This window comes from Chiloscyllium plagiosum, unplaced genomic scaffold (genome assembly GCF_037043375.1).
Source record: "Chiloscyllium plagiosum isolate Xiang-an unplaced genomic scaffold, Cpla_swu_hap1 HiC_scaffold_10, whole genome shotgun sequence".
NCBI classification, from domain to species: domain Eukaryota; kingdom Metazoa; phylum Chordata; class Chondrichthyes; order Orectolobiformes; family Hemiscylliidae; genus Chiloscyllium; species Chiloscyllium plagiosum.
This window is the reverse complement of record NW_028270148.1, coordinates 14,186,045-14,199,971: the sequence shown is the minus strand read 5'-3', so window position 1 is coordinate 14,199,971 and position 13,927 is coordinate 14,186,045. Positions and strand designations below refer to the sequence as shown.

At 43.9% G+C, this 13,927-nt stretch overlaps 1 protein-coding gene across 1 annotated transcript in view; it reads right to left on the bottom strand.

Annotated features, from left to right (window-relative positions):
- krtcap3 (keratinocyte associated protein 3) overlaps positions 1-11,871 on the bottom strand; it is a 41,346-nt gene extending 29,475 nt beyond the window's left edge. Inside the window, exon 1 of the mRNA XM_043695362.2 lies at positions 11,722-11,871. Coding sequence (XP_043551297.2) covers positions 11,722-11,734 — 13 coding nt within the window. The 5' untranslated portion in view covers positions 11,735-11,871. The remainder of the gene's footprint in view (positions 1-11,721) is intronic.
- Between the last annotated feature and the right edge of the window lie 2,056 nt (positions 11,872-13,927).

The following is a 13,927-nucleotide window of genomic DNA, read 5'->3' as shown; positions in this document are numbered from 1 at the left end:
TGCAATGTGTTTGACTCTTAACTGCCCTCTGAAATGGCCAAGCAAGCCATTCAGTTCAATGACAATTAGGATGAACAACAATGTCAGTCTTGCCAAAGACACCAATAACATAGGAAGTAGGTTTAATGTGTCTTAAAAGTCTGGCAACAACTCTAAGATGGCAGCAATTCTGTAGAACTGCCATGGATGACTCTGCCGAACAGCCAAGGCATATTATTTTCTTTAAACCATCCCAGGCCAACTTATGTGGAGAAATTATTAGTTCAAAGCCTTACAGAACACATATTTGTTAATATTTGGGAAAGGGAAGGATGCCAAAGGGAAAAGGAGCAAGCAAACAGCGGCAAAAAGGACACTGTCCTGCAGCACGATGCATACCAGAGACTGCAGCAGCAGCAGCCTCTCCTGAACCGCCCCCAGGGACCTGAGACTCTCAGGAATTGGCAGCGGTGATGGAGAGACTTACCTCAAAAGTTGGGGCTGCAATTGAGGAGATCCGTGAGAATCGTGCCCAGATCCAACCCATCATGCCCATGCTGCAGAACCATGACCGGGAGATCCAGAGCCTCGGAGAGCAGCTGGAGGTGGAGTGTCAAACCAAGGTCTCGGAAGGGGTGATGGAGTCCTCATCCAGTTGGATCCAGGTACCGGAACAGGAGGTGCGAGCCTTACTAGACCAAGGCGACAACCTCTAAAATCAAGGTCGGAGGATGAATCTTTGGATTGTTGGGCTCTCAGAGGGTGAAGGAGGTGGGCAGCCAGTCAAATTCTTTGAACACTGGCTGCTTGAGTTCCTGGGCCTTTGAATCAAGTCCAGCCGGCTGCTGATCAAAAGGGCGTATCGGTCGCAGTGCACAGGTCAGGGCCAGTACAGCGCCCCCTAGTGCACTTTCACTCATACAAGGACAAGCAAAAAGTAATAGAAGCCTCCAGATCACTGGGAAAAGATCCACAGGCACTGCTGCACAACTCAAAAGAGGAAGTCCATCCTTTAAGTTAAAAAGAGGCTAAGGAACTTGGTATCCAGTACTCCATGAGATGCTCCGTTTCAGCCTCAAGGACTCAGTTTATACATTTGACTCAGCGGATAAAGCTAAAAACTTTAACCGCATTCTTCAGACCAGACCGTCTATTTTAATGTTCGTCCTCTTTTTCCTTTTTTCCCTGCATCTTCCTTTCTCTCTCCCTAATAATTTTAAAAAAACTTGGAATATGTTGATTTTTTTTACCTAACTGTTTCTTTTTTGAGAAATTTTGTGGATGTCCTTTGTTGTCTCTTTTTTTGCTTGTTCTCTTTCTCCTTTAGTCACAAGTAGGGGTGACATGAAGCTGGGGATGGGCTGAGTGCTTAACCTGACTTTTTTTTGTTGATTTAAGGATTTCCTTTTTTTTTGGTTTAGGCTGGGGCACAGACCGGGCTTGAAGGAGTTGAGAAGGAGGGGATGGGCAGGGGGAAAGAGTCTTCCGTTCAAGGTTTTATAGTTGGTTTTCTTTGTAGTTTTTTGGTAGTAATAGTGGTTTGTAATTATGATAGAATTGTGTAAACAAAAACTACTCTTTGACTCTATGAGTCTTTATTTACTTGTGCTTGGCGCATTGTAAGCAGGGTTCTTCCTCCCAGGGGTTCAAGGGTCTCTGAAAGGGGATATGGCTAAGTGTCTTGTTAAACGGTGCACTTGGAACATCAGGGGAAGTCATTCACCTGTTAAAAGGAAAAAAAAAGTACTTTCTAGCCTTAAGAGGGAAAGGGTTGATATTGCTTTGTTGCAGGAAACCCATCTTGATGATGGGGAACACCTGAAGCTACAGTGGGGGGGGGATTATGACTGGGTATTCTTTTCATCCATTACTACTAAAAGTAGGGGAGTGGCAGTACTTATCCAGAAAAATCTTCCGTTCGCATTATTAGAGCGGGTGAAAGATGAGCAGGGGTGGTTTGCGATACTTAAGGCCCTGATACATGTAGAGGAATACGGCATTTTAAATGTCTACTGTCCTCCGGTACATCCAATCAAATTTTTGATTAGTGCCTTCTCTAAGCAGAGTGCCTCTGGAACACGGCACATCATCATCGGGGGGAGGGGGGTGGATTTCAATTGTCTTTTGGATCCAACAGTGGACAGGATGCCTCGTGGGCTTCCAACTATTTCTTCACAGGCCAAGCACGTGACTGACTTATGCAAGGAGTTAGAGCTGGTGGACATTTGGAGATGTCTTCACCCTTTTCTTCAAACCCACATAAATGTCAAATGAGGATTGATCTCCTTCTGGCTCCCTCGGCCCTTCCGGATTCATTTATGGGTTGTAAAATTGGGATCATAGCTATCTCTGATCATGTGGCAGTATATTTGGAAGTTAAGGCCAAGAGTGAGGGGCTAGGTTTGCGGCACTGGCGTCTGGATCCTTTTCTCCTTAAGGATTTCAAATTTGTGGAATACTTTCTGAAGGAATTTCAGGAATTCTTGACGATCAACTCAGGCACGGCTAGTAGTCAGTCTATGCTATGGGAGACTGCTCAGGCCTTTGCTGGGGATTAGCTATTTCCTATTTGGCTAGGGAAAAGACAGAAGGAGGAACAGCAGCGTCCACTTGAGGCGCGATTTAAAGCCACCGAGGCAGCACGTTTTGCACAGCCTTCTGTGACTAAGCTATAGCAGATCACAGCCCTCCGGGCTGCCTTGAATTCAATACTTACATAAACCGCAAAGAACAAACTTGGTTTTGCTAGACAAAGCCTGTTTGAGTATGGTGATAGGCCAGGAAAGTATTTAGCATACATGACTAGGAAAAAATGTGCTCCCCAATTCAATACTGCAATCAGAGACAGTGCCAGGGTCCTTACACATGATGCCAAAAAGATTAATGAGGCTTTTCGGAGTTTTTACTCTGAATTGTATCAGTCTGAAGGTTGCAAGGACAGGTGAGGCTTTTTTTAAGAACCTGGACCTCCCAGAGGTAACCTTGGACCAGACCTCTCTCCTTAATTTCCCCTTGACAGTTCAGTAAATACAGGAGGCAGCTAGGCAATTTCAGAGTGGGAAACGCTTGGCCCTGATGGTCTCCCAGGTGAGTTTTATAAGGAGTTTGAAGGAGTTTGCAGCAAGGAGGGGACATGAAAGGTCCTTAGTTGGTAGGATTAGGGAAAACCCTAAGGCTTTCTATAGGTATGTCAGGAATAAAAGAATGACTAGGGTAGGAATAGGTCCAGTCAAGGTTAGTAGTGGGAAGTTGCGAGTGGAGGCTGAAGAGATTGGGGAGACGCTGAATGAATACTTTTCGTCAGTATTCACTCAGGAACAGGACATTGTTGTCAATGTGAATACTGAGTCACAATTAAGTAGAATGGATGGCTGAGGTTTGTAGAGAAGGGGTGTTGGAAATTCTGGAAAGCGTGAAAATAGACAAGTCCCCTGGGCCTGATGGCATTTATCCTAGGATTCTCTGGGAAGCAAGGAAGGAGATTGCAGAGCCATTGGCCTTGATTTTTATGTCCTCGTTGTCTACAGGAGTAGTGCCAGAAGATTGGAGGCTAGCAAATATGGTTCCCTTGTTCAAGAAGGGGAGTAGGGATAACCCTAGTAACTATAGGCTGGTGAGTCTCACTTCTGTTGTGGGCAAAGTCTTAGAGAGAATTGTAAGGGATAGGATTTATGAACATCTGGATAGGAATAATGTGATCAAGGATAGTCAGCATGGTTTTGTGAAGGGCAGGTCGGGCCTCACAAACCTTATTGAATTCTTTGAGAAAGTGACTAAGGAAGTGGACGAGAGGAAAGCGGTAGATGTGGTGTATATGGATTTTAGTAAGGCGTTTGATAAGGTTCCCCATGGTAGGCTACTGCAAAAAATACGGAGGTATGGCATTGAGGGTGAGTTGGAGGTTTGGATTAGGAGTTGGCTGGCTGGAAGAAGACAGAGGGTAGTAGTTGATGGCAAAGGTTCATCTTGGAGTGCCGTCACTAGCGGTGTTCCGCAAGGATCTGTTTTGGGACCATTGCTGTTTGTCATTTTTATAAATGACCTGGAGAAGGGGCTAGAAGGTTGGGTGAGCAAGTTTGCGGATGATACGAAAGTCGGAGGAGTTGTTGACAGTGAGGAAGGATGTGGCAGGTTACAGCGGGATATAGATAAGCTGCAGAGCTGGGCAGAAAGGTGGCAAATGGAGTTCAATGTAGCTAAGTGTGAGGTGATTCACTTTGGTAAGAGTAACAAAAAGATGGGGTACTGGGCTAATGGTCGGATACTTGGTAGTGTGGATGAGCAGAGGGGTCTTGGTGTCCATGTACACAGATCTCTGAAAGTTGCCACCCAGGTAAATAGTGCGGTGAAGAAGGCATATGGCGTACTGGCTTTTATTGGTAGAGGAATTGAGTTCCGGAGTCCTGAAGTCATGTTGCAGTTGTATAAGACTCTGGTGCGGCTGCATCTGGAGTATTGTGTGCAGTTTTGGTCGCCATACTATAGGAAGGATGTGGAGGCACTGGAACGGGTGCAGAGGAGGTTTACCAGGATGTTGCCTGGTATGGTAGGAAGATCGTATGAGGAAAGGCTGAGGCACTTGGGGTTGTTTTCATTGGAGAAAAGAAGGTTTAGGGGTGACTTGATAGAGGTGTACAAGGTGATTAGGGGTTTAGATAGGGTTGACAGTGAGAATCTTTTTCCACGTATGGAGTCAGCTATTACGAGGGGGCATAGCTTTAAATTAAGGGGGGGTAGGTATAGGACAGAAGTTAGGGGTAGGTTCTTTACTCAGCGAGTCGTGAGTTCATGGAATGCCCTGCCAGTAGCAGTGGTGGACTCTCCCTCATTATGGGCATTTAAGCGGGCATTGGATAGGCATATGGAGGATAGTGGGCTAGTGTAGGTTAGGTGGGCTTGGATCGGCGCAACATCGAGGGCCGAAGGGCCTGTACTGCGCTGTATTCTTCTATGTTCTATGAATTCTGTCAAGGTCGATGTTGGAGATGTACAATCACTCCTATATGCATGAACGCTTACCACCATCTTTGAGAGAAGCTAATATTTCCTTAATTCTTAAAGGGGAAGGTTCCTGAGGATTGTGCCTCATACAGGCCCATCTCTCTATTAAATTCAAATTTCAAGATTCTGTCTAAGATCTTGGTGCTGAGATTGGAAAAGGTGTTGCCCCATATTGTTAAAGAGGATCAGACAGGTTTTATAAAAGGGCCGTAGGTCTTCCAATAATATTAGAAGGTTGCTGAACATGGTCCAAGTTTGTCAGCAACGATCTATTCAGGGGTTGCTGATTTCCTTAGATGCAGAGAAAGCACTTGACTGGGTGAAATGGCCGTATTTTTTAAATGTCTTAGAGTAGTTTGGGTTGGGTGGGTCTTTGCTAGGTAGGTGGGGGTTTTATAATTGCCACCTTCTAGCCACGGTCATCATCAATGGGGTGATGTCTGGGAACTTTAGGATTGGTAGGGGTAGTCGTCAAGACTGCCCCCTTTCACACAAATTGTTGTTTACATTGGTGATGGCAGAGGCCAAATGTCAGAACGTCCACATAACCGCTCCGGATGTGGGATTGAGAGTACACAAGATTACACGGTATGCGGATGATGTCCTTTTGATGACCTCCATGCCACATCAGATACAATGTATCAATTCGTTGGGGCTATTTCAGGATATAAGAACAACTTTGCAAAATCGGAGGCTCTGCCTTTGGGAACTTCAAGGAAGTGCCAGCGGTTGAAAGTGGACCTAAGTTCCCTTTTAAGTGGACATGGGCAGTGTTCCGATACTAGGAATTTTTATTACCCCCAAGTTTGATCGGTTATTTCGGACTAACTTTGCTCACTTGCTCGACAATATTAGGTGGGATCTGCAGAGATGGGAGGCTCTTCCAATTTCATGGTTGGGCCAAATATCTCTTATCATGATGAAATGTTCTTCCTCATTTGCTGTTTCCCATGCATATGCTCCCTATGATGTTTCCCAGGTCAACACTGTGGTAACTTATGGGTTGGTTTGGTTCCTTTGTCTGGCATCGTGGGCAGCCCCTCATCAAACTTACTAAATTGCAGTTGCCTCAAGGAGGGGGAGGAATTGATTTCCCAGACATTAGGAGGTATCAGCTGAGTTCCCTGTTGTCCTTTGTGATTGAGTAGATAACGATCCAGGTTCAATATGGCTGGATATCAAGACCTCCCAGGCAAAGTACCCTCTTATTAACCTGTTGTTCATGAATAAGAGGAGGACAGTTATGGACCACTGTCAGAAACCCATTGTTGTTAGTACAGTCAAGGCATGGAGGGCAATGCGTCAGAGTGAGGATTGCTTATCCAAGACTTCGCCACTTATGCCTATGGTTGGTATGCCAAGGTTCCGAACAGGGGTGATGGACTCGGGGTTCACACTATGGCATTTCCAGTTTGGGAGACTTGTTTGAGGGGGATGTAATGAGGTCTTTTGAGCAACTGAGTTGTCCAGCAGAGATATTTTCCGTTTTTTTTCCAGATTAGGGATTTCATCCAGAAGATGACTACGCTTTTTACTAAGTCCTTATAAGCCCGGTATTAAGAGGTTGTTGCTAGGTTCCACAAGCACCTTTTTGGTTAGTGCCTTCTATCACCTGCTGGGTGGCAGGGCCTGGCAGGATATTTCCCATTACATGAGGTCTGGGAGCAAGAGCTAGGAGTGGAGATCTCTTCTGAAACATGGAAGAATGCACAAAAGATCTCAATCTGTAATAGGACATGTGCTATGCAATTAAAAGTCCTGCACAGGGTTCATCTGGCACCGGACCGTCTGGTGAAGTTTAAAAAGGGGCATCTTCAATGTGCCCCAAATGTAAAATAAGTGTAGGTACTCTTACCCATTGCTTCTGGACATGCCACAGGCTCCATGTTAATTGGAGCACTGTGGCAGGAGAGATAGGGAGGGTATTGAGGACTTAAGTTAAAGTAGACCCAATATCTATCCTCTACGTCTACCGAATTTATCATCCTTAGATGGGCATGGGAAGATACTATTTAATATTCTTGCATACTGTGCACAGAAGAATATTCTGATGAATTGGGTGAGTTGAGAACCCGCCAGGTTTGCTGGGATGGTGGAAACTAATTATGGAGCACATTCCGTTGGCATGTTTTACAAACATGGTACACTACACAACAGACCATTTTTATAAGACATGGCAGCTGTATTTGGGTTATTTGGATATAGATTTGTCAGTTATTTTAACTAGGGAGTTTGTTTAACCAGGACGGTTAGGTTTGTTGAGCCCTGGAAGGGTACTCCTGAGTTAACACGGGTATATACACAACGGTCCCGTTCTTTTGTTTGGGAGCTTTGTGTCGAGCATAGATACTTTGTGTTTTTTTGTTTTCTTTTGCTTTTTTTTGATCTATTAGTCACTTATTTATTGGTGTTGTTTTGCACAGTATTAGGTTTTGTTTTGTATTATAGGGTAGGTTAGTAGTTAGTAGACAGTAGTTGTATTGTAATTTGTGTTTGCTTTCTCTTTATTATACTGGTATTTGTTATTGGTTGTATTTTCAATAATTTTATAAAAGTCAGAAAATTTTTTTGCGCTAATAAATATATTTACAAAAAAAAAGCTGGCAACAAGTAGCTTCATATTTGACAATGCTAATTATCGGAGGCAGTGATGAAGAAGGACAAATAATACTGTTAAATTTGATGTGGGTCTTGCAGCGCAAAAGCTCTTTTAAAAAAAGTATTGAGTGATAAGTTGAATTGCTATTTGAACCAAAACACAAATATTTGCAAAGTGTTTTTTTATTTGCACTTGGCATGACCCGCCCTCAGCAGAATCAGTTTATCAGATATTATTTAATCAGAAATGTATGCATGTAAGAGTCAGGCTTTCAAGATTATCTTAAATTGGGAAGGGAGGAATTTGCTTACCTTCTACAAAATACCAGTCTAATCCAATCAAAACCTTCTTCTGACTGGAAACGTAGCTCATCTTACGTTGGGAATACTGGTGAGTCCAGAGGTTTCAAAATATCTTCTTCTTCGCCCTCTCTACAATACCAGCACCTACCTCCCATTACATCACCTCCTGAACACACCATTTCCCTCAACCCTTTGACCTTTGCTTACTCATTCTCAACAACAATACCCAGAGATAAGAGTAAGCATTTAATTGCATGTTGATGATGCCCAACTTTAACTTGTCTGCAGCTAGCTTTGATTTCTTGATCACCACTTGCTCAGCACGGAAACAAGTTCTCAACAAACTTCTGCAGCTTAACAAAGGCAAGACCTTTCAGAGCCTTGCACCAAACTTCAACATTTTCTGAATAATTCTGAAGGGTCAATGGACCCAAAACAGTAACTGTTTTCTCTCCACAGATGCTGCCAGACCTGCTGAGCTTCTCTAGTAATGTTTGTTTTTGTTCATCTGAATATTCTTACCCTGACTTCAGCTTGCTCAAACTAACCTGGCATGAAATAAATGTGCTAAAATCAAATCCAGACTAAGGTATACATGTCCCCTTCATTATCAAGGCACATACAGCGTATTTTGATCTGCACAACATCATTTGCTTCCACCCTTAGCACGACTATTTAAGTCCAAGAACTGGCTTTGGGATGTCAAAGGGACCTCACAAAACAAGTATTTGCAACTAATTACTGTGATATAACTAAATGGGTAGATGATTTAAAAGCGCAATTATTCACTCAACACAAGTCAATGCAACAAATGTGGGTAGATCTGCCTGGTCATTTTCTATTCAACTGAATAATTGACTGCTGATGTTGCCAAGAGTTGAATTATCTGAATAATTTAAAATCAATTAAAATTTGTATGAAAGTTGTCAGCATGCAAGTCTGAATGCTTTCAACCAATAATCCTTGTACACCTGCTGTTTCAATCCTAAAATTACAAATCTGTTGCAACCACTTCCAGGGTAATGATACGAGCAACAAATTGCATTCATACAGCACATTTAAACGGAGCAATGTATCCTAAAGGTCCTTAACAGGAGCAATCCCAATAAAGTTTCACATTCAGCCACACATGGATGTATCAGACAGGTAACCATGAGCTTGGTCAAAGAGGTAGGTTTTGAGGACCATTTTAAAAGGAGCAGGGAAAGAGACATGGAAAGTTAGAGATGTTTAGGGAAAGATTTCAGAACAGGGGGCCCAGGAGCAGAAGGTATGGTAAGTCATTGCAAAGCAGTTAAAAAGCAGGACATGTAGCTCAGAGACATTAAGGACTTTATTTTGCTCTTACTTTCAGAAAGACCAGAAAGAGACAGAAGTAGAGATCAACGTCAGGGAGGGAAGAGACAAAAGGAGTGATGGAGAACAACGATGAGCATTCAAGACCACAATTTCTAAGCTCCTCCCAACAGTCTCACAAAATCAGAGCTTCATTGGTGTAGCTTTGACCCAACAACCATACATACAATGTTAAATTTGTTTAATACACACATGATAAACACGTTCAGTGGTTTTATCCCACTCTTACAGTTTTTGATGTTATACTCCTTCCAAAATTCTCCCTCAAAGACTGCAGTATGACATCTAACTCGATACTCAAGTTCTCAAGGTATGAATAGAATAGCATCTCTACAGTGTGGAAACAGGCCAATCAGCCCAACGAGTCCACACCAACCCTCCGAAAAGCATCCCACCCATACCCATCCCTCTACCCCAACATTTCCCATGGCTAATCCACCCAACCTACACATCTCTGAACACAATGTGTAATTGGCATGGCCAATTCACCTAACTCGGCGAAAGTGAGGACTGCAGACGCTGGAGATTAGAGTCAAAGGTATGGTGCTGGAAATGCACAGCAGATCAGGCAGCATCCGGGAGCAGGAGAATCAACGTTTTGCACAAAAGCCCTCCATCAGGAATGAAACATCAATTCTCTTTTGCCTCAGATGCTGCCTGACTTGCTGTGCATTTCCAGCACCACACTCCATTCACCTAACTTGTACATCTTTGGATTGTGGGAGGAAACCAAAACACCTGGTGAAAACTCATGCAGACTCTGGGAGAATATGTAAACTCCACACAGACAGTTGCCAGAGGGGATTGTCAAGCCCTGGTCCCTGGTGCTGTGAGGCAGCAGTGCTAACCACTGAGCCACCATTCATTTTACAATTATTTTGATTTATTTTGGGGCAGTCAATGACAGTTCAGTGATCTGTGTACATAAACTCCCAAGTCTCTTCAAGCTTACTAAATAGTAAAAAGCTATTGCAGTGTAAGTGCTCTAATCAACTGTTCTTGGATTCAAAGTACATTGACATCTATCAGTTTTGCCCACTCACTTAATTCACCAATAACTTGTCATTTTTTAAAATCTATACAATGCCACTTATCCCTGTGCCATACAACAAATTTGGATAGAACAGGCTGTCCAGTTGTTAATTAATACAATGAATGCAGAGGTTACATTTTGCAAATGAAGAGTTCCTGTGCATTATAGTGACTCTTTCTCCTGCTACTTTGTGTTTTAACTAGGTCAAAACTTGCTCTCAACTCCATGAACTCCAACATTAGTTTCTCATGACAGACTTCATCTTTTGAAAATCCATTGTAATCACTGATATTCCCCTGAACTCACCTGTGCAAAAGATTCCAGCAGGATCAGTAGGTTTTATTGATCCTTTACAAATCCATATTGTCTTTTATTATTGTCCTCCTGTCACTCTTGCTCCAGTTTTCTCCCACAATCCAAAGATATGCAGATTAGGTGAATTGGCCGTACTAAGTTGCCCATAGTGGTCAGGGATGTGTAAGATAGATGCTTTATTCAGGGATAAACATAGAAGAATGGGTTTGAGTGGGATAATCTCCAGAGGGTTGGTGTGGACCTGCTGGGCTGAAGGGCTTCTTTCCACACTGTAGGAATTCTAATTCTAATTTTCCTCTCTCAGTTCTCTTAAAGAGTACAAAATAGTTAGCTGGCCATTAGAACATTGTTCCTCATGGACTTGATTATTTCAAAAGGCAAAGGTGAAAGTTCAGCTACATATGAACTGTAGCAGGGCTGCAATTCGTAATCAAAAGAAGCGATGACTAGGTCGCATTAGTAATGGAGTGAACGTAATCAAAAGTTCTTCTCAGGGATTAAAAAAAAGACAAAAGGTTCCCTAGCTCCACATCAGAAATTGACCAAATAGAGTTATAAAACATGTGTCAATAGTCCCATATTTGTTCAACCAATTTGTAGACTGAAAAGAAAAATCAGCACTGGTTATCTAAAAAAAATGGAAGTAGCTATCTCAGCTTTTTCACAGAATCTTTCAGAAGTAGGCCTTTTGCTCCACTACCTGCCTTGGTGCTTTGAAATACTATTCAGTCACAATCACCTATTATTTCACCACAGCCTTACAAAGTTTTCCACTTCAATCTCAAGAATCACCAGTAAATCTGTTTCTAATCCTTCATTCCCAATCAACACATTTCAAATTCACTGCAATGTTTCAGAAAAAGAATTCCTTTGTTTTGAATCTATTATGTTCAATCGCAAAAGGAAAAACATTTAAATATTGGAAATGCATCATTACATTAAGGTGGGATTTGCTTAACACTTAACTCTCAGTGAAGAAGTTACTTAACAAGATTTTAGGGGAGGGGGGGAAGAGTCATTCGTGGGATTATCTGTTGTGGGTTACAACAACGCGTTTCGGGATCCTTTTCTTCCCTGGACACACTGTGACCACGTTTCACCTTCTCTGACCGATGCAGAACAATACAGTGACTTACCGAAGCCGCACATGTCGCCGAGAGCTCGGGGCTCGCTGCTCCTGGCCACCGTCTGCAGGCGCTCCTTACCTGGAGCCAGGTAATACCGTACCGCACAGCTCAGCCCGGAAGCGACACCTGGACAGAAACGGCGAACCTGAAACCACTTCCGCAAAAGGGAGCATCCTGATTGAGGGGCTGGACAAACCGCTCCCTTTTGAGCATTCATCCCCTTCAATAAGACACGGACTAATAAGAGCTGTGGATGCACAAAAAAAAACAAAGCGTGGATATACTCCGCCAGTGTTGCAGTATTTTTGAATCGATAATTCTGTTTTTATTTCAGATTTTCAGCGAATGGAGTTTTATTTTGTTTTTATTAGTAATTTAAAGATAGCCGTTGCAATATTAAATCTAACTACATGTACAATCTCTCCTGCTTTCCACCCTATCACAGCTTCCTTTTACTTCTTCCCAGTCTCACTATTTATCTCCAATTCCAACGCAGAAACACGAGAATGGAATAGTCTAGGTTGGATGGGTTTCCGATTGGTTTTTCAGGGCCGAAGGGCACTGTAATGATCTATGAACCTACATCTGTTTCTGTCTCCACTGACACTGCCAGAGCGACACTTCCAAATAAAACCAGAAAATGTTCAGCAACAAAAAGTTACCAATTTTTTTTCTTACTTGATATTGCAGAATTACACCAAATAAGCCCCAAGTTGCATAAGAACCAATAAATCTTCCTTGTTTGAATTGCCAAAAAAGGATGTTTGTTTGAGCAGGACAGTATCAGTAATTTAATTACAGGTGAGCCCTTTGTTGATCCTGGTGAGTCAGGAAGATTGGTAGTGTCAATGGAAAAGGTTCTTCTTTTAAAAAAAATTATGCATACAGTGCTAGCTGGGCCAACATCTACTGGCCATCCCAAATTGTCCTAGAGCAAGTCACCGTGATCTGCCTTCTCAAAGAGGTAAAAACAATGACTGCAGATGCTGGAAACCAGATTCTGGATTAGTGGTGCTGGAAGAGCACAGCAATTCAGGCAGCATCCGAGGACAGGCAAAATCGACGTTTCGGGCAAAAGCCCTTCATCAGGAATAAAGGCAGAGAGCCTGAAGCATGGAGAGATAAGCTAGAGGAGGGTGGGGATGGGGATAGAGTAGCATAGAGTACAATAGGTCAGTGGGGAAGGAGATGAAGGTGATAGGTCAGGGAAGAGAGGGTGGAGTGGATAGGTGGAAAAGGAGCTGGGCAGGTCGGACAAGTCCGAGTTGCTGGAGGTTAGAAACTAGGATGAGGTGGGGGAAGGGGAAATGAGGAAACTGTTGAAATCCACATTGATGCCCTGGGGTTGAAGTGTTCCGAGGCGGAAGATGAGGCGTTCTTCCTCCAGGCGTCTGGTGGTGAGGGAGCGGCGGTGAAGGAGGCCCAGCACCTCCATATCCTCGGCAGAGTGGGAGGGGGAGTTGAAATGTTGAGCCACTGGGCGATTTGGTTGATTGATGCGGGTGTCTCTGAGATGTTCCCTAAAGCGCTCTGCTAGGAGGTGCCCAGTCTCCCCAATGTAGAGGAGACCGCATTGGGAGCAACGGATACAATAGATGATATTAGTGGATGTGCAGGTAAAACTTTGATGGATGTGGAAGGCTCCTTTAGGGCTTTGGATGGAGGTGAGGGAGGAGGTGTGGGCACAGGTTTTACAGTTCCTGCGGTGGCAGGGGAAAGTGCCAGAATGGGAGGGCGGGTCGTAGGGGGGCGTGGACCTGACCAGGTAGTCACGGAGGGAACGGTCTTTGCGGAAGGCAGAGAGGGGTGGGGAGGGAAAGAAATCCCTAGTGGTGGGGTCTGTTTGGAGGTGGCGGAAATGTCGGCGGATGATTTGGTTTATGCGAAGGTTGGTAGGGTGGAAGGTGAGCACCAGGGGCGTTCTGTCCTTGTTGCGGTTGGAGGGGTTGGGTCTGAGGGCGGAGGTGCGGGATGTGGACGAGATGCGTTGGAGGGCATCTTTAACCACGTGGGAAGGGAAATTGCGGTCTCTAAAGAAGGAGGCCATCTGGTGTGTTCTATGGTGGAACCGCTCCTCCAGGGAGCAGATACGGCGGAGGCGGAGGAATTGGGAATACGGGATGGCATTTTTGCAAGAGGTAGGGTGGGAAGAGGTGTAATCCAGGTAGCTGTGGAAGTTGGTGGGTTTGTAGAAAATGTCAGTGTCAAGTCGGTC